This window comes from Benincasa hispida, chromosome 1 (genome assembly GCF_009727055.1).
Source record: "Benincasa hispida cultivar B227 chromosome 1, ASM972705v1, whole genome shotgun sequence".
NCBI lineage: Eukaryota > Viridiplantae > Streptophyta > Magnoliopsida > Cucurbitales > Cucurbitaceae > Benincasa > Benincasa hispida.
The window spans coordinates 6,150,449-6,170,439 of record NC_052349.1 but is presented as its reverse complement, the minus strand read 5'-3'; the positions used below and the strand labels follow the sequence as shown (position 1 = coordinate 6,170,439).

At 32.0% G+C, this 19,991-nt stretch overlaps 2 protein-coding genes and 1 non-coding gene across 8 annotated transcripts; all 3 read right to left on the bottom strand.

Moving 5' to 3' along the window:
• Window positions 1-2,286: 2,286 nt before the first annotated feature.
• Window positions 2,287-5,693, bottom strand: LOC120068512 (ubiquitin-conjugating enzyme E2-23 kDa-like). 5 transcript variants are annotated; one of them, XM_039020344.1, is made up of 6 exons: window positions 5,308-5,693; window positions 5,102-5,181; window positions 4,561-4,726; window positions 4,414-4,466; window positions 4,197-4,325; window positions 2,287-3,783 (listed from the first exon to the last, which is right to left on the bottom strand). In XM_039020344.1, exons 1-6 carry the CDS (start codon window positions 5,349-5,351, stop codon window positions 3,767-3,769), a joined length of 489 nt encoding a protein of 162 aa, XP_038876272.1. In that variant the 5' UTR covers window positions 5,352-5,693; the 3' UTR covers window positions 2,287-3,766. The 5 variants fall into 5 exon arrangements, with proteins under 5 accessions (XP_038876272.1, XP_038876246.1, XP_038876263.1 ...); XM_039020318.1 differs by having other exon boundaries at window positions 2,287-2,689; window positions 5,539-5,691; XM_039020335.1 differs by having other exon boundaries at window positions 2,287-2,689; window positions 4,561-4,675; window positions 5,539-5,686.
• Window positions 3,694-3,795, bottom strand: LOC120070446. The gene has a single exon (XR_005479942.1). It is a non-coding gene; the product is annotated as a U6 spliceosomal RNA (small nuclear RNA).
• A 9,925-nt stretch (window positions 5,694-15,618) lies between the features above and the next one.
• LOC120070946 (AT-rich interactive domain-containing protein 1-like) lies at window positions 15,619-19,376 on the bottom strand. Of its 2 annotated transcripts, none has more exons than XM_039022877.1 (3): window positions 18,990-19,376; window positions 17,552-18,861; window positions 15,619-16,678 (listed from the first exon to the last, which is right to left on the bottom strand). In XM_039022877.1, exons 2-3 carry the CDS (start codon window positions 18,437-18,439, stop codon window positions 15,929-15,931), a joined length of 1,638 nt encoding a protein of 545 aa, XP_038878805.1. In that variant the 5' UTR covers window positions 18,440-18,861; window positions 18,990-19,376; the 3' UTR covers window positions 15,619-15,928. The 2 variants fall into 2 exon arrangements, with proteins under 2 accessions (XP_038878805.1, XP_038878812.1); XM_039022884.1 differs by having other exon boundaries at window positions 17,552-18,583.
• Window positions 19,377-19,991: the final 615 nt, after the last annotated feature.

Below are 19,991 nucleotides of genomic sequence, written 5' to 3'. Positions count from 1 at the left end.
TTGAGCTTTCAGTGAAATCTCGGACATAATTAACACCGAAATTGATATATTTGAGTTTTTTTGATAGAATCTCGAGTATGATTAACACCGAGATTCAGTACATGTCTTAAGTCTTTCCCAAATCTTACCTAATTTTTCGAAAATTTCATCTTTCACAAAATTTAAAAATGTTGAATCAATTTGGAAAATCTATTTTGCTAATTGGAAAATCCACTTGTAATTTTGGAAATTCATATAATTGTGAGAAGCTAAAGATTTGAAAAATTACGTAAATAATTTGATATAATATTTAGTAAACATAACCAAATTAAGAGAAAATTTGAAAATAATGAGTAGTACTTAAAAAATAGCAAATCTCGATGTGTAATCAGGCGAGATGTGTCGAGAAGGCCCAAAACAATCAATGACTTAGAAAAAATGATTTCTTAACTAATTCTCAGTGGTCGATTTTGCTCGAGATGGACCGAGAAAAACTACCTTTACGAGTCTTAAAAAAAACGTGCTAGTTTTGTAAAGTGAAAACCTAAACGTGCTATTTCTGACGATTTCTAAATTATGAAGTACAAGGCTAGATTGTTACGTATTAAAATTCTAGAACTAAATTGTTACAAAATTTGAAAATATATGACTAAATCGTTAACTAAAGATCATGGACTAAATTTTTAGTTTTACGAAAGTTCACGGATTAAAAATCTTATTTAACCTTCTTTGAAGTACATGGATTATTATTTGGATTGGTGGCCGTAATGGTCTTTTATAAAAAGACGCGGGTAACTATTGGAATCTTCCTTTGTGTAATTGAAAAAGAGCAATACTTAGTGCAATCACTTTCTTTACCCACAAAAAAAATAAAAATAAAAATAAAAATAAAAAATAAAAAATAAAAAATAACAGAAATAAAAAATAAAAAATAAAAAAATAATTATAAGTATCAAATTTTCATTGAGTGCAGCCTGCAGGAGGCTGTACAACTTGACTTGAAACTCTTTTTTGAGCAAAGCTCCAACTTCAAATAAGTCTTTACTACAAAATGTTCTCTGTCTTGTTCATTGATTCTTGGTTCAAAGATCATTACAACTTGACTTTGTTTGTACAACAAAAAACAACCATTGATTTTTATGTTTGGTAAAAACATTGAGGAAGAATCTTAATAGCTTTTTAGTTGCTTTTTTATTTTTATGTTTGGTAAAAGTGATCGAGGAAAAATCTTAGTCGCTTTTTTATTTGTATGTTTGGTAAAGTTGATTATGACTAAATCCATTGAAATCACTTTTTGAAAATACATATTCATTGATATTGTTTTTAAAATCTGTTTTAAAGTAGTCAAATAAAGATTAAAATACCGATTTGGTCATGTACTTTAAAATTTATTTAATTTTAGCATCTTAAATTTAGTCCCTCAAAATGATTTTTTTTTATATCAAAATTGGTTAAATAATCACAATAATTTTTATGTAAAGAAGAAACACAATATGTAGATATGTTTTCAAAATTTATAGTAAAAATGCTAATAAAAAATAAAACTCCAAAGTAAACTAGTAGTAGGGACTAAATTTAAGATTTATTGAAAACACATAGACTAAATTGGATTTTTGAAAGTATTGAGACTAAAATTGAACAAACTTCAAAGTATAAGGACCAAAATGATATTTTAAATTAAAGTAGATGTGAATTTTAACCCATTTTCAATTTATTTATTCGATATAAGATTATTTTCAAATATAGAAAAATGAACAAACAAATATTTACAAATATAGCAAAATATCAGTCTATCAGGGATAGACACTGATAGACTATCACTGACAAACTGTGATATTTTATTATATTTGAAAATATTTTAAGGAATTTTATCATTTAACACAAATTTTCTTCCATATATCTAGTATATTTTTCACACTCCAAAATTGTACATCATAATTTTTTGAATTGATTAATTTAATACATCTATTTTTTTTTAACAATATTGTATTTTGATGGCAACTATTTCTCTTATACTTAACAAATAATGATAACTATTTTTTTTTTTTTTTTTGTTTTTAAAACTTACACCTATAGATACTACTTCTACCTTCAAATTTATTCATTTATTATTTACTTTTTATTAATAGTTTAAAAAACTAAGCCAAATTTCGAAAACTAAAAAAATAGTTTTTAAAAATTTACTTTTATTTTTTAAATTTGGCTAAGAAAGATGTAAATCATGGTAAAAAATAGAGAGAAATAGGATTGAGATTCAAAAACCAAAATCAAAACCAAAACGAAATCGTTACCAAACGAGGCCAAATGTGTTAGGATATGTTATTTTAGACAATGATTTCAATTTCCAATTGTAGAAGTAGTTTATGGTTACATTTGATCATCTCAACAAAGCAAAGCCAGATTAGTATTACAAAGTCTTAACATAATCTTCCAGCAATAGCCAATAGAGTAATTGCAACAATAAACCAGCATCTCTTTTTTCTTTTCTTTTTTTCCCCAATAAATATATACATGATAGAACAGAAGAAAGTATTCAAGCAGAGACACTTTGTACAGTGAAAGACACTCGAAATGAACCCTTACAGGTCCGCTTGTCCCACGACTTGCTCATCGCCAGAGTCAGATTCATCTTCACTTAGTTCTTCGTCGTCGCTTGATTCGTCGGGTGCAGCTACTGTGTCTTCTGGCTTTGCATATCTTTCACAGTATTCTGTAAAAGATGAGATGGAAGAATTGCTACAATGGCCATGTTCAATGAAGTTCACAAGGTGAAAAAGCAACAAAGAAGATCAATAAGGATTTCATCAAAGAAATGACTGCACGGACATGTTTCATTTCCCCTCGAACCAACTCTTCTGCAAGAGTAATCCAACTCGACTCGGAAACTATCTAATTACTATCACACATCAGAATAAAAAAAGATCTCTCAGATCAGAAAAACAAAAGCCTGAAAATCTAGGATACAAAAAGATTTCACCCAATTCTGGTGAAGGAACTTACTCCAAAACAATCACTGTCGTCGCACTACTCTACGATTCACGTATTATGCTGCCACTGCCGAAGATAGTACCACTGCCTGGCGGTGGTAGACTAGCAGCGATACCATAAACAAGGCAAATATCATTATCATATCCTTTTTCTCTTTTGAATAACACATATCCTCACCTCAACACCATGTTTCGATCTCCCGACACCAAGCAGAATCAAGTAACGTGAATGACAAATAGCTATGTGGTAGGGTATTTGGTTAGAAGGGAAGATCAGGTTGTCATCTAAGTTTCTTTTGCTTGTCCACTCAGAGCTTTTATCAAGAGAATTTCTCAATCAATTGGAAAGTCTTTTTACCAAGAGAGTAACTCCTTTGTCTTTCTCCTTTCATCCTTTGTAATTGTCAACAAGATAATGCAATGGCCCATTGAGAAAAGTCTTTACCTTTCATTCTCTCCCCAAGTATTCAAACGATCATGGAAGAAAGATACCATGAAATGACAATCAAGCACTTCTTGAGAGTAGTCATGAGCCTAGGGACCGCCCATAGTAATGGCAGCTAGTAGGATAGGAGAACAAACATCATAGACACAAGTATCCTATCCCAAAATGTATAAAGGTGAAGCCAAGCCAAAGAATGTCTTGCAGTAATGGAAGAAGATCGAGTTGATAATAAAATTCCAATGGAACCAAAAGCAGCTTTTCCAAGTTAATAGTAATCCACTTGAAAAGATGCCGAGCACTTGATTTAAGCGTGTCATCCTTACATAGGGGTCATGCTAATCTTCACTATATTGTTTCAATTATATTGGATGTCTGCAAGGGTACATCGGGTATTTGAATTTTTAGTCAATTTGAAGTAATCACTAAAGATAATCAGCAAATGTATAACTTTCTCTTTATTTTCTGGCAATGTTTTCATGCATCACATGAACCTGTCAGAATTTCTACAAATTTACAGAACAGCATTTCCAAAGAAAAAAGAGGGGGTGGGGAACTAAATTTCTCCAAATATGATGTTTCTCAAAGATGTTAAATTACAGCACAAGAGTAATATTCCTGTACAATACACACCAATAAACCTAGGTAATTTGTTTTAAACTTTTGGCACACAACTTCCAAATAAATGCATAGTCATGGACAGCACACAACAAGAATATCATTTGTAAAGCTCGCTTACCGCTTACAATAGATTCATTTCTTAGAGAAAACATTGAGAAAATCATTACCTTTTACTCTTTGTTCATAAGCAACTCGGTCACGCATCATCAAGGCTGCAGCCTCTCCATTCAAAGGATCTGACGGATTGGGATACAAAAGAAGTTGCGGTAGGAACACTTCAAAAACATTTACCAGATCTGAAAGTAATTGCATATAAAGATGTATGATCATTCTGAAAAATGTGGGATGAAAATAAACAAATAACAAACACACAAGTTTGCCTACCAAACATGGGACTCCAAGTTTGATTAATAACGTCTAAACAAACCGATCCAGACCTGAATTGAAGACCAACCAGGAAACCATTATAGTCAGAGCATAAAACCTACAACCTACAACTCATTTCAAGTTAAGAACACATATTGAACTCACATCTCATCAACATTGGGGTGATAAATTTTGTTAACAAATCCTATTGAAGGAGATTTATAGGGGTATACGTCCGGAAGTTCGACTCTTATCCTCCATACGCCTCCATGATAAGGACCTGCCAGAAACTCATCACATTGTGACTTTTCTTTATCAATTTCCTTGCATTCTCCAAGAACATGGGAAAAGTTAGGTCCCTCAAATTACTTTGAACGATCTGTTACTACTATGAACACAGGTTCACAAAGAAGAAACAAAAGGGATTCTCACATTATTTAGATCACAATCAACTTAAAGCAACTAAAAGGGGGACAAGAAACAACTTCTTATGTTAAAAAACAAGTGAACATAACACTCAAAAGGAAATGATAGGACCATATAATTGCTGATTTTGAGGTGAAAACAAGTAGATCAAATCCAGATTTCAACAAGGTACCACTAAATAGAGGAAACACAAGCAGCAGAGAGATCCAAACTTATAAAGAAACAAGCAAAAAAAGAAAGTTTAAATAAAACTTTTTAGAACAAAGATTTGAAGATTTACTTTCACTGGGTCCATGAAAATCTACATAAAACTCTTGCATCCCATCATTAATCATCTCCACCTTGTAATCACTCATCATCCTGTCAAACCCAAAACACCCATCAAACAAAAGATTTCAAAGAACAAAGTCAACAAATCCCAAAACAAAAAAGTACAAAAAAAGAATCAATAACATAATGGAATGAGGTTATTGTTAGAGAATTAACAGTTTCATCAAGTCCATCTCTCGGCGTTTGCTTGGAGAAGACATGGTTTCTTTCTTTTCTTTGGTGGGTCGATTGAATACAGAGAAATGGGAAATTTTCACTTTGAAATTTGAAATGAAAGAGAAAAAGCTACAAGGGCTCTTCAGACATGAAGCAGTGAAACAAGGAGAAATCTAGAGAAAGAGGAGAGAGAGAGAGAATTTTCAATTGGGAACCCTTGTGATTGCTTACAATAATATGGAGCAATATTGAAATGTACTTTCAAGATTCTTCCTCAGTCATTATATATACCCACTCCAATCTTGGCCTCAAGCCTTAGAAATATTCAATTTCTTTATAGATTCTTCTTCCTCTCTAATTTGGTATTTATCTTCGAAAGATTCGATCTACATTGAGTAATCATATGCCAAAAACTGATCTTAAATCACTATATTATGTATTCATTCATTCATTCATTGTTCTGGAAATGATTGAATCTTTCCTATAAAAATATAATTAGTTTTGTCGTGAAGTTCCATTAGATACGATGGAACAAATAAATTTAGATTTAAATGCTTACTTTAGTCTAGTAGGGTTTGATTTTGGTTCTTTTGAACCATGTATTCTTAAAATGTTTATTTTAATATTCATACCTTCTACTTTATTTCAATTTGATTATCCTACTTTTAGAATGTTTATTTAGATTATTAACTTTTAGTTTTTTCTGTAATTTAAAAAATAAATTATTTCACTCTAAATAAAATAAAAATAAAAATGAAGGATTCAAAATGATCACTTTTTTAAAAAAAATTCAAGGATCATGATGAAGGTTTCATAGTACTAGATTTTAAAAGTACCAAGATCATGATGAAATAGTAAGTTTTTATCATTAGGTTTTGGCTTTAGTTTCTATTTGATCCCTAAATTTTCAAATGTTATATATTTAATCCTTAAATTTTGGGTTTTGTTTCAATTTAGTTCATAAGTTTCAAAATGTTACAACTTTATCATTGAGATTTGAATTTTATTTCAAGTTGGTCATTGGGTTTCAAGATTTTACATTTTTAACTTCAATTTTTTTTTATTAAATACTAACTTCCAATTATTGACATCAATTTCTATTAATTAATTAAAAATAATTATGAAGTGAAATTTTAAATTTAATTTTAAAAGTGATAAAAATAATGAATTTAATTAATTATAATTCTAACGATGTTTAATTTATTAACTTAACTCTAAAGATGGAAAGTTATTATTTAGTGAAAAATCGATATTAAAAAATGTAAAATTTGAAACATATAAACCAAATTGAAGCAAAACTCAAATGTCAAGAGTAAATTGTAGTATTTTGAAATTTAAGGACTAAATTAAAGGAAGACTCAAAACTTAAAAGACTAAATGTAATGTGTAACATTTTGAAATTTAAAGACTAAATAGAAACTAAATCTAAAACTTAGAGACTACAAATATATTTTTCTAAAAATAAACAAAAGTTAAAAGTGCAAGATCAAAATAAACATTTAAAAATACAATAATTAAAATGAACTAATGTCAAAAGCAGAACCAAAGTAGTATTTAATCCATAAACTTATTATGGCAATATGATTGTTTTAAAAGGTATGATGAAAATATAATGCTTTGTTTATTCAACAAAGATTTGATCCTCTATAGTCGAAAATAAACTTATCTAATTAAATACGGTTGACATAACATAGATTTTTTTCCTATCAAATTCTATATTTTCCTTTTGATAGACATCGTTAAAAGTTTAGAGATCTATTGAATATAAAATTAAAAGTTGAAGTCTCATTTAGTAATCATTTGGTTTTTTATTTTTGTTTTTAAAAATTAACCATATATCATCCACATTTCTTACAATGATTTGCATATTTCTTAATTACAATGGTTGAATTCTTAACCAATTTTTTTTTTAAAAAAAACAACTTTTTGAAAGATACTTTTTTTAGTTCTCAAAATTTAGTTTGATTTTTTAAATCATTGGTGAAAAGTAGACAACGAAGGAAGAATTTTAGAGTGTCTATAAACTTAATTTTTAAAAACAAAATGATTACTAAATGAGGCATGAATTATTAAATTCGTAATTTAACTTGTTAAATTTTCTTTTAGAAAAACCTAAAATGTGTCATTTATATCATAAATTATATATCAGCAATATATATTTGATACACATTTTTTATCATTAAAAACATAGCACTAATGTTCCTAATATTCATTTAACTATTCTTAATAAAATATTTCAATGAGATGATTAGTGTAAAACACACCGTTAGTATTTGTTATCACCATCACGTGTGTGCTTACATTTATATGTAATTTTCAAAATACTTTATAATGCAAAAATTTGTCATTTATATAGCGGTGTTCATGGGTTGGACTGGATTGAGTTGAAAGACTTTTTAGATCCAACTCAATTATTCACATTGTTTCAATCCAAATAATCCTTATTAAAAAAATGAACCCAACTCAATTCAATTGGTTTGAGTAAATCGAATCATTTATTTAAAATTTTGTTCTAAAAAGAAACAAAAGTAAATATGTAAAAATCTAATTTAATTATTTTCATATATTGAATTAAGATTAATAACTCAATTTCAATTTATATAGTGAAATTTTTTTTTTCTAAAGTGCAAAAAAACTACTTTTAAGAGTTGTTGAAGAATAAATTATTAAAAATTAGAATTAAATAAAATTAAAATCAGTATATATATAAATAATTGTGTTATAAGTAACAAAAATATATATTTTAAAATTTTAAATAATAAATTCGGGTTGGTTCAAGTTTGGTTTGAGTTATAATTAGGTTAAACCCATTGAACCAACTCAACCGCATAAATTTTCATTTTATTTTGAACTCAAACCCAACCCAGGTGAGTTTGATAACCCGACCCAAACCATACAGATTGTTGGATTGATCGTTTTGTCAAGATCAATCTTATTTTTTGAAACACTCCTAATATTTGATGATGATAATACATTTTTGCATCCAAACGTTAAATAATCAATGCCAAAATTTTCTTTATCAAATGTGTGGAAAAATAGTTTTAAAGTAGTTGAGAAAGCATTAAGATTTTATTTTTTTTTTCATGTAGAGTTTGCTTTTTATGTTAAATTGACAAAAATTTATGAACATCTGATTTTTAAAAGGACAATAAATGTTAGGGTTTGGCAAAAATTCCCACATATTCCCATCCCGATCGGGAGGGAGAATCAACCAATTTGACTGGGGATGGGGTTAAATCGAGGACTGAACTGGGTCTCGTCGGGGACTAGAAAGGTATCCTCGCCCCATCCCGTCCCGATTAATTTTTTTTATTATATATACATTTACAAATAAATAAATAAATAAATAATATATATATTATATAATATATAATATATATATATAAAAAGTCGGGGATGGGTCCCCTCGGGGACCCGTTTCCTTGATGGGAATCTCCATTTCCGTCCCCCCTTCAATTGGCGGGGTTGGGGGGAAATATCCAAAGGATGGGGACAGGGAGTCCCCCCGTCCCATCCAGTCTCGTTGCCAACCCTGGTAATGTTCTAAACAATTGAGTTCAATCTAAGTTTTAAATCATTTGTGATGGAATCGATTGAGAGATTTTCATCTACAAGATGAGTTAACCGAACCAAATACATCGAATAACTTTTAAGCAACGGACAAGAATTGATTAAAATTCCTCTTTTTTTTTTCTTTTTCTTTTGTTAATTCTTACGAAGTAAAATAAAAAGTCAATTTTTGAGCTGTTAATTTGAAATACTTATTTATTTTATTTTTTATTGAGGACTAATAAAATGAAACTAAATGAATAGAAAGACAATTTTAAAAAATAATTCAAATATTGCAACCTATTTTCAGGCTCTCATTACATTGGCTTTAAAAATGTTAGAAAAAAAATATCAAACTTTCAATTTTGTGTCCAATAAGTCTTCCAACTTTAAAAAGTATTTAATAATTTCTTAAGCTTTCATATTTTTTTATCCAATAGATCCATGATATATTCAACATTTTATAAAATTCAAGAACGTATGGGACAAAAGAATTGAAAATTCAATGTCCCATTAGAGATATAGGAAAATTTTCACAAATAGAAAAAAAATGTCAGACTATTACTATACAGAAATAACAAAAAAAAAAAAAACATTGATAAACACTGATAGATTTCTATTCGTCTCTATTTATCAATCTCAATCAATCTCTACCAAATAAATTAAAATTTTGCTATTTTGTTGTAAATAGTTTCTCATATTTTTCTATTTTTTGAAAATCTCCCATAAATATATCTATTGATATTACATGCCAGAACCTATTTCACAAAAAATAAAAGTTGATAAACTATTAAACAATGCACAAATTCAAGAACTTTCTAGATATTTATTAAAAATTGGATCAAATAGAGACAAAACTTGAAAGTTTGGATACTAAACTTACTAGAAAAAAAAAATCTCCATAAAGAAGGCTTTATGGGTAGGGTAGGTGAGAGGTTTTTTTTTTTTTTTTTTTTTTTTTTTTTTTTTTAATATTTTAAAATAATATTATTTTAATAATTATTAACAAAAATATGTTTGGGTGGAGACTATTGACAAAAATAGGTGTTTAAATCGTGTACCCGATACATGATTACCTTGTGTATCCGGTACACGACTACTTGGGACCTGGCACGTGCAGACTGCCACATGGACAGTCATGCAGTGTTGACCAGGTAATCGTGGATAGGATCCATGATTACCCTAAGTTGTGTACTGGGTACACGACTTAGTGATCCCTTAAACCATTTGTGGCCCCTTCCTCTTCCTCCCATCCGAAACCTTTCTCCCTTTCTTCCTCCTCACTATTGTCGGTCACCAACTCCGTCGCCGTCCACTGTCTTCGATCATGTTGTTGCTGCCATTGTGAGTCGATCTACCACTTGTCGTCTTCAATCTTTGTCACCGTCCGCCTTAGGTAAATTTTTTTTCTAATATATGAATTTGTTCATAAAAATAAAGATTGTTTCATAGATTTATCGCTTGATTTTAATTTGGGCTTATTTAAATGTATGATTCATGGATATACTATTTTGTTTTTATTTGGGTGGATTTAAATGTATATTTTATAGATCTTAGATTTGGGTTGATTATTTATTTATTTTTTTTGTAATTGGACGGTTGAATTTTTATAATCTATACTTTATAGATTTCGTTAGGCTATTTTTTTGGGTGATTTTGTTGGGTTGATTTAAGAAAAAAGAAGAAACATTTTTTTTGTCGTATTAATATATTTTTTTTTGTCAACTATAATAGTTAAAAAAATTTGAATAAATATGTCGATGCATCTTGAAGATTTAGTCATTCTTGAATCTAAAAATGATGGAGATAGTGATATTGATGTTGAACTTATGAATTATTTGGAAACGATAGAAGTGAGGAACATGATCTTGAGTTGATACCGGATATGTTCACCTAAATAGATTGAGAAATTACTAATTCAACATGTGAACGATGGTCAACTTTGGAGGAAAGGAGTATATTATGTGTAGATAATTCTAGTTTAAAACAGAAAGGAATATTATTTATACTAAAGAAGATTTACAATTTGGTATAGAAAAATATTGTGTGATAGAACACTATAAGATTATTGTAGTGGAATCAAATTAAGATGTTTGGTATGTGAGATGCAAATAGTGGAATGATGGTTGTGATTGGAGGTTACAGGCATGTCGGTATAAAACTCATGGGATGTTCAAATCACCAAACTTGAAGGGAGCACTCATGTTTGTATTCATAACTGACACATGATCATTCACAACTTGATTCAAATTTTATGAGTATCGAAATCCAAAATTTGGTTAAAGCTGAGCCCGGGATACCTGTGGCCCTACTCCAAGAAGCAATTAAAAAACAATATGGCTATAATGTTAATTATAGTCAGGTGTGACAAGCCAAGAGAAAAACATTGATTGTTATCACCAGGAGAAATCATATTCAGAGCTTCCGTATTGGTTGAGTGCTCTTGTTAATTACAATCCAGGAACACGATTGGATTGGTATTTCCTTCGTCTGATGTGTCAGGTACGACTATTTCTGGTCGAGTTTTCTGGTCCTTCAGTCCTACAAGATAAGGGTTCAAATATTTAAGAGGAAATTATTGACCGCCTTATCTATTGATGCAAACAGGCATATATTTTCCCTTGCTTTTGCTATTGTTGAAGGTGAAAATTCGTCCAATTGGTCATGATTTTTGTGGGTATTGCGTGAATATGTTACCCAACGAGATGGTATTTGTTTAATTTCTGATAGACATAAGGGCATTCTTGCTACAATTAATAATGAGAAAATTGGTTGGAGTGAACATAGAGCGTACCATCGATATTAAAGCAACTAAAAGATTTGGTGTTTAAGGCAGGAAGTCAAAACCAAAGGCGCAAATTCATTTAGTGCATGAAAGAGTTGAAACAATTGAACCCGTCTTGAAAAAATGGACCCAATCACATGATGGTGGGCACCGCTATGGGTGGATGGCAAGCAATGCAGTTGAATGTATGAATGGTGTTTTCAAAGATGCCAGAATGTTACCAATTACTTCTTTGGCTAGACTAACATTCTATCGCATAATACTGTATTTTGTACGTCGAAGATAAGAGATTGGTGAAGCACTCGACTGTGGGGACATGTACATAGAATATGCCATGAGAAAGCTTAAGAGGTGGAAAAAACGAGCATCTGCACACACAGTGACATCTATTGATAGGAAAACTCAAAGTTTTGAAGTACAAACTGACATAAGTATGATTTCTCCCTATAAAGGACAACACACAAGTTTTGAGTTTGAAAGAAGGAACTTGTTCTTGTAATAAGTGACAATCATTCCATATTTCATGCTCTCATGTAATTGCAGTTTGTAATTACATGCGTTTGACATACATACCTCTTATTGATGAATGCTACAAATTGTGCCATTTCAAGCGATGTTATGAAGGTCGCTTCCATCCAATACAATACCCAGATTATTGGCCAGAATTATCATTTATAGAAGTTCGTCCAAATGCAGATTTACTAAGAGAATATGATCGGCCAAAAAGTACGTGCATTTATATTAAAATGGATTGGTGAAAGACAAGCCAAAAAGTTCGATGTACAATTTGCAAGGGAGAAAGACATAATAAGCGTACTTGTTCACAACGTACATTAGGTGCTTTCTCTTCGACCCATTAAATTTCTTATGTAATGGTATTTTTTATGTACTTGTATTTTTTTTATGTACTTGTACTTTTAATGTAATTGTATTTTTTATGTAATTGTATTTTTTTATGTAATTGTATATTTTATGTACTTGTATTTTTTTTATGTAATCATATTCTTTTATGTAATGAATTTATTTTATCTAATTCATTCTTAAGAAATAAATTTTGTTATGTAATGTAATTTGAACTTCTTAGGTAATGAAGTCTGGTCCTTCTAATCCTCTACAACTATATCAACAAAATACCCATTGTTCACAATCGATATGAGATAGTTCTTCTACAGTAGTTTTGGGTTGTCGGAGAAGGGAGACATCTGCACAACATACTATCTCATTTGATGCACGTATTATTCCCTACGTTGAACCGGCTGGTTTTCTTGGGTTGCACATATGAAGTTTATCCAACTTGATAGACACCTCATTATTGCTTTAGTTGAACGTTGGAGACTAGAAACCCACACGTTTCACCTACCTTGTGGGGAATGTACGATTACGTTGCAGAATGTTGCCATTCAGTTTGGGATACGAGTGGACGGAGAACCTTTGACAGGTTCATTACAGTATAATTGGAAAACTATTTGTGACGAGCTCTTGGGCGTTCTACCAGATGATCTGAAAGACTCAAGATTGAGTATCCCNATTTGTGACGAGCTCTTGGGCGTTCTACCAGATGATCTGAAAGACTCAAGATTGAGTATCCCGTGGTTAGCATCCCAATTTCCAGAATTACCTCCCGATGCCGACAACATCAGCGGTTGTAAGTACACGAGCATACATTATGCAGCTTATTGGAGGATTTTTGTTTGTTGACAAGTCGAACACTCTAGTACATCTTATGTTTCTCCGTCTACTATCTGATTTCGAGCATACTTATACGTACTTGTGGGGTGGTGCCTGTATTGCATGACTTTATAGAGAACTTTGTCGGGCTACCAATGCACAAGCGTTGGAAATAGCGGGGCCACTGATACTATTACAGGTATGGGCTTATATGATAGATTTCAAATTATAGTACCACAAGTCTAGTTATAGGCCCCAGGTCATCGTCCACTTAGTGCATGTATTATTTCCTTTTTTTTGTTCCGTTATCATTTTGTGTAAGAATAAAAATTAATTGTATTTTTTTTTACAATTTTTGATGGAGTGGTGTATTAGCTGTCTCTGAACAGTCAGCAAATATGTTGCTAGTATACTGAAAAATATTTGATAGACTGATGCACAATCAGGTAACAAATACATATATAAATGAATATTTAAAACATTTTGGGTGTATAATTATCTTCTTTTTTTTTTTTTTGTGAGATTAATGGACACTATTCACGCAAGATATTTGGTCATCACTAAATGATTGCTGTTGTGATGGTCAAGATACCTGGTTGACCGTTAGCCCTCTTATATGCTTCCATATAGTAGAGTAACATCATTCAGATCGTGTGTTGAGACAGTTCGGTCTGCGACAAACAGTACCTTCGTTGTGCTACACTCCTAACACTATACCAGATTGATTTGAGAGGTAAGCACGACCAAGACTGGCGTCGAATTCATGTGGAATATATATCCTATTAGCATGCACGACATGACTGTTGTGCACAAGGAGAAATAACAAATGGACTAGCTGTATTAGATGACTACTTTTCCTGGTACGATTCAATCACGAGGCTATTTATCACACCTACCGACGCTTACTATTACTGCATGGTAAGAGATTTAAAATCAGATATTTCCCAAATATATGATATGAATATTGTTTAATATTAATTTTTTCATCGTACAGAATAATTTTATCGAAGAAGTACAACAATATTCAGTACAACACAATTTACCAAAGTTGGGTTCAATGTATGACCAAACATTGATCAACATAGAAACTATTGTTCAACAAACAAGACGACTCAATATTGTTGACACTGATCGAAGACGTATTCGTCGTATACGACAACGACAATAGGGCGAAGCTAATTTAGAGGCACACGAAGACGACCCCATGTGGGGTAAGGGCCAGGGGGTCGTATTTAAATTTCATGTAAACTTCTATATTCAAATTAAAGACCTAATTGTAAATCTATTGTAAATCTTCTTTAGTATCATGGGATCTTTTTATTTATTTATTTATTTGTAGAGAGATGTACTACTTAGTGAAGTCACAATTTTTTGTAATGAAGGAATTTGTTAGTTAAAAATTAGAAAAAAAAATGGTTAAATTGATTAAAAAAAAAGAAATTGTGGACCGGATTGTGAACCTGATCCACAAGTGTGCTGACGTGATGCTGATTGGATTAAAGCCTAATCGTGTACGAGTTACACGATTTCCCTTCCCAAAAACTACCCTATTTTTGTCGATACTTTTCATTCTCACCTATTTTAAAAAATCCTTTCCCATCTACTCCATTTTTATCATTAATTTAAAAATGCATTATATTGTTGAACTTTGAGATAAATGAAATGGTGCAACAGATGCTTTTTAGCCAAAAGCTATATTTTTAGCATCCAATTCTTGAAAATTTCAAGATGGAAATGAAGAAAGTTGCACATGGAAATTCAAAACCAGAATTTCAAGAGAAATTGAATGGACGGTGGAGATCTAGTAGCCTACTTTGATACCCAAAGTATTCCTATTTCAGATTTAGATGAGGGAAGCGGATAAATTAATAAATAATAATGAAAGAATGAAAATTTTTTATAGATAAAAAAAATGTCAAACTATTTATAGAAATAACAAAAAAAAAAATTTGTGATAAATACCGATGACTTCTATTCCTCTCTATCAGTCTTTATTAAAGAAGATTATAATTTTGCTATTTTGTATAAATAATTTCTCTTATTTTTCTATTTTTGAAAATCCTCCCAAAAATATATATATAAATGAAAAGAAACTCAACCATTCACAAAGATTTTTTTTTTTTTTCATAGAATAGTATAATTCTATGCTAATATTATACACAACAATCCACTAAAAGTTGTCGTCGTTTTATTTTTGTTAAGTACAATAGAGAGGGGAAGATTCGAACCACAAATCTCCAGCTAAGCTATGCTTGCTTTAGCCACTAAAAGCTTACATTCAACTAAGACAAGTCATATTCCAAATAATCTATAATAAGAAAAATATTTTCTTACTAACTCAATTTTGGTTTTTTTTTTTCCTTATTAAAAACAAGGAAATTTAATGTTGCAACTATGAATGTGGTGATGTATGCAAGCAAAAATCACCAAAGGAATGTCCAAAACTACACAAAGCTCTTCCAGTTATTACTTCACAGATGTATAAATTATGGACTGCATTTTGCAGTGAATCCAGTGTCCAACCTTAAGTGAACAAATGTGTATATGAAACTAAGGAAAAGAAAAGAAAAAAACAGACAAAATCTCCTCCTGGTATTCCCATCTCTCACAATGCTGGGCCTACCAATAAGGCTTTCTCCTCCTACATAAATATTCCAATTCATCATCACTGCAAATGTTATCTGGAGTGAATCTGTTCTGAAATCCTCTATGATGCAATAAGAAGACATTAAAGTAGTAGCATAGTATATCTTCTCTGCTTTTATAAGGGAAATATTTGTAAATACGAGTCCGAAAAGACTGCTTAAAAGACGCAGAACTAGACCTCACAGCACCCTTAAACTTCTGCTCATCTTTCTCTGTCCAACGAAGTCTTACTTCCTCCCCCATTTTATCAAATTTCCAGTTATAGAATGCAGAGCCTATTTCCCTCTTAACTTTGTATCTTTTCTTTAAAATATGATATTGAATGCATTCAATGGAACCACGTACCTGACATTTACACAAATCGTCCCGCCCCTTCCCAATGGGATCATGTTTACGGCGAAATGCTTTGTTCTCTTTATCCAAAGGCCAAACCAGGGTCCCCAACCACTTAGAGTCGCTTTCAGATGTTATACCGCTCCATTCTGGTACTTCAACTTGAAATTCTGGTCCTATAAGTATTTGCTTTGAGGCAGATTTTCCCATGTAATCTGGCATCCAGGAATCAGTTGCTACAAGAATCTCCTGGTCTAGTTGGTCTTTCATACTTGGTAGACGACTTTGACCACGACTCATCCCACAAGGAAATATTTTACTGGATTTTGTCCTCTGTCTTAGATTGTAACTGGAACCTTGATGATCATCGAACATGCTTGGATGTATGCCCTGATATTATAACAAGACGAATGCTTAAAATAACATTATCGTGCATAACTACAAACTAAAGAGATCAGTTACTGTAGCCAACTTTTCTATTTTTAAGCATTCTTTGAAGAAGCCAAAGTGAACATAGCTCAACTGACATGTGGATTTGTTAGCGACCAAGAGGTGTAATTTGAATTTCCGTATCTAATGTACTAAAATAAAAAAAGCATTCTTTGAAGAACACAAGCATCATAAGCCATATTGTCATACCAACAAAACATGCAGAATACTAAATTGCAGAAAAAAGATTCAGCGTACTAGCAGTCTCAAGATAAAATGTATTTTGATTCACATTAGGCATTGCTAAGCTGCTACCTGCTACAACTTTGTATTTCAATCTCATACGTTAGCATATTCATGGTCACACAGAAGTCAGAACGTTAATTGCAATCAAACACAAACAGAGAATGTGATGGTGCTGCATCAGGTAGACAAGATTATCCATAAAATCTAAGAGCCTCAGTTGATGACACGAGTCATAACAATAAGCCTCTATTGTAAATTTTACATCTACCAATGCAGAAAACAGAAGAGACATTAAATAAATGTGCCAAACAATTATTTCAAACAATGAAAGGAAGGACTACACAGTTGGTTGTTCCACGGCTAATTTTTCACATATAACTAACCAAGTGCTTGTAAAGCTCAGCCAACAAGTTCTAGAGCACTGAATTCTATATTCACACTTCTAAATACGTAAGAGAGTGCACAACACTATACATGCAGCACATCACTTTTACAAAATTGTTTCAGACTGAATGTTTGATTATAAGTAGGATGGAATGATATTCTTGTAAATGATTTTCGCAAGACCGAGTTTTCATAGAAATATACCTGCTGAGCAGACCGTTCAAAATAAGAATTAATATGTCCGTTCAGTAACATTGCCTCTCGAGTCAGCAGAACTTGCTTCCAGATCTCTTCATTTCCACTTGACTTCCACTTTGAACTTTTAGGTAATAACCCAATAACAGGGTTACATGGATTCTTTGCAATTTCTGTTATCCAATTTACCATTCCTGACATGGATTCACACTTTTTCTCATGACAAATATTAATTTCTTCAACTGAGATGGAATCTGTAATCACTCCTTCCTTGCTATCAGAACCATCGCACTTTCTGCTGTCGTGAGAGAACTCGACATTGCTTTCTACCCCGTCCACAAACGCCCTTTCATCCTTTTGAACGTTTCGACTATGGGATTTCTCAGAATCATCAAAATTCTCAGCCACATTGGATGCTAATTCCAGGCTAGAGTCTTCATCTTCATACAAGTCATTCGTGTCATAAATGTCCCACTGGCTCGTATTTAACTGGCAAAGAGTTTCCTCACAACCAGCAATATTCTTGTGCCTATCAATCTTCAGAACCACAATCATATCATCATAGTCCAAAAAATTTGATTCGTGCAAATCACGATTCTTCTTCAAAAATTGAGTATCCGGCGACATGCCATTAAATCCAAAGCCTGTACCATCTCCATTACTGCTGCAACTATTTGTGGAGTCTCTATCCTCGACAACCCTTTCCAGCAATCTCTCTAAAACATTCAAATACTCAACGTACAGCACTTTCAGAGTGGAGGAGATAATTGAACCTAAACCAGATTCTTCTGCTACCAAATCCCACAAATCCTTCCTCGATACAACATCATAACCACCCTTGTCTCTTACAGCCACAAATAGCTTAAACAAATCGAAAGTTTGCTCGTTTGAAACCATTTTTAGTTCAGAGTCTTGGGACCAAAACTGCTTTAGCAAAGGGTCCCTTTCATGTTGTTAAATTACCGATTAACCCAAAAACTTAAATTGCTACAAGGATTTGAACGTATGATCTCCTGTTCTGAAATCGTATTGAATCACCAACTGATCCAAAAATTTAAGTGGATAGGTTATGATAAATTTAATTTAAACAATTCAGCACATGCATTCAAACCAATCAGATTCATCTTCAGCAGAGTTTCAGGACGCATATTAAACTAAACCCCAACAATAAATATTATCTCACTGTCTGAGTCAATTGGCTATACACCTAAAATGCCCTAGTTGAATATTAACTTGTTGTAAGCTTTTCCAAGGGTCCTCGAAATCTATTGCAGACCATTAACCATGAACCATCACAACATTGATTGATAATTCAAATCCTAAAAACAAATTTAGTTTCCTTAGAAGGATAAAGAAAAAGGACAAAAAAAAAAAAAAACAGATAATTACACAATGCAGAAACAAGACAATGAGAAAGAAGATTTGTGGACACGGAATAAAATTATACATCTACCGATAAACTTTCGGATGATTAAACTTTTTGGCGGGAAGAGGATTCACAATGAGATCAAGAACATCAGACTCCGAAGCAGAACAAAATCGTCTCCCACGGTTCGTCTCTTCTATTACTAAACGCTAAAACACGATTATTTGAAATCGCTCTAGATTGATTGATTTCCGACGTCAGGGTCAGTAGAGAATATTGAAGCAATTTAGCTTGGTAAATCGTATTGTAAGACGAGTTCCTATATCAGCGGCGTTTTTCGGAACCTCCGGTCATCTTCTTCGAAGTTCGGACCTCTGTCCGGCGGCGGGAATCCGAAGACCAGTGGAAGAAACGAGGAAAGAGATGGGATTCGAATCAAATAAGGAGACTTCTTTTTTTCTTGTTTGAATGGATGTTTTTTTTTCTTATTATTTAAAGGTTAATGATTATATGCATAATTTAGGGAGAAATTTGAACCGATGACCTAATATTTCGGCGGCTAATTGACCTACTTTTATAAAAACTATAAATTGACCTTCTGCTTACGTCGATATGAGATTACAAAAATGTCCCTCAGTCTATACGATACTTGTGTGCTCAAACGCAATGGTCGTCCCAGTTGCTCAAAATTCATGTAGTTCGTTCAATATCGCTTTGCAAAACCATCATCCATCTACTGCCAATATTCGAAGTTCTTGGGTAATGAATTTAATTTTTGTCTTGCATGTAGTGTTGCGTCTGTTAGGTTGGTTTCGTTTGCGAAGTTCTAGGCTTCGTTTGTTTTAGGTGGGTTTCGAGGTTTAATCGGTCGCGTCTATTTTTTATTTTGGGTTTTGATGTGTTTTGCATTGGTTTAGGATGAAGAAGGTATAGTTAGAGCTAGATAAGGTAGAGAACGAGTTTTGCGAAGAGCGAGATAAGTAAGATTGGCGAGAGTGAGATGAGCGAGATTGGCGAAAGCGAGATAGCGAGTTAAGCAAGATTGATGAGAGCAAGACTTTAACAGTATGTATTGTTAGTGAT

What these genes read in the sequence shown, in the direction of transcription:
- LOC120068512 (XM_039020312.1), bottom strand. Translation starts at nt 5,351, where the DNA reads ATGTCTTCTCCAAGCAAACGCCGAGAGATGGACTTGATGAAACT. An exon ending in TTTTCATGGACCCAGTGAAA is followed by an intron (nt 4,727 to 5,101) that starts GTAAATCTTCAA and finishes ATGTTCTTGGAG; the next exon opens with AATGCAAGGAAATTGATAAA. An exon ending in CACCCCAATGTTGATGAGAT is followed by an intron (nt 4,467 to 4,560) that starts GTGAGTTCAATA and finishes TCTTCAATTCAG; the next exon opens with GTCTGGATCGGTTTGTTTAG.
- LOC120070946 (XM_039022877.1), bottom strand. Translation starts at nt 18,439, where the DNA reads ATGGTTTCAAACGAGCAAACTTTCGATTTGTTTAAGCTATTTGTGGCT. An exon ending in TTGAACGGTCTGCTCAGCAG is followed by an intron (nt 16,679 to 17,551) that starts GTATATTTCTAT and finishes TTATAATATCAG; the next exon opens with GGCATACATCCAAGCATGTT.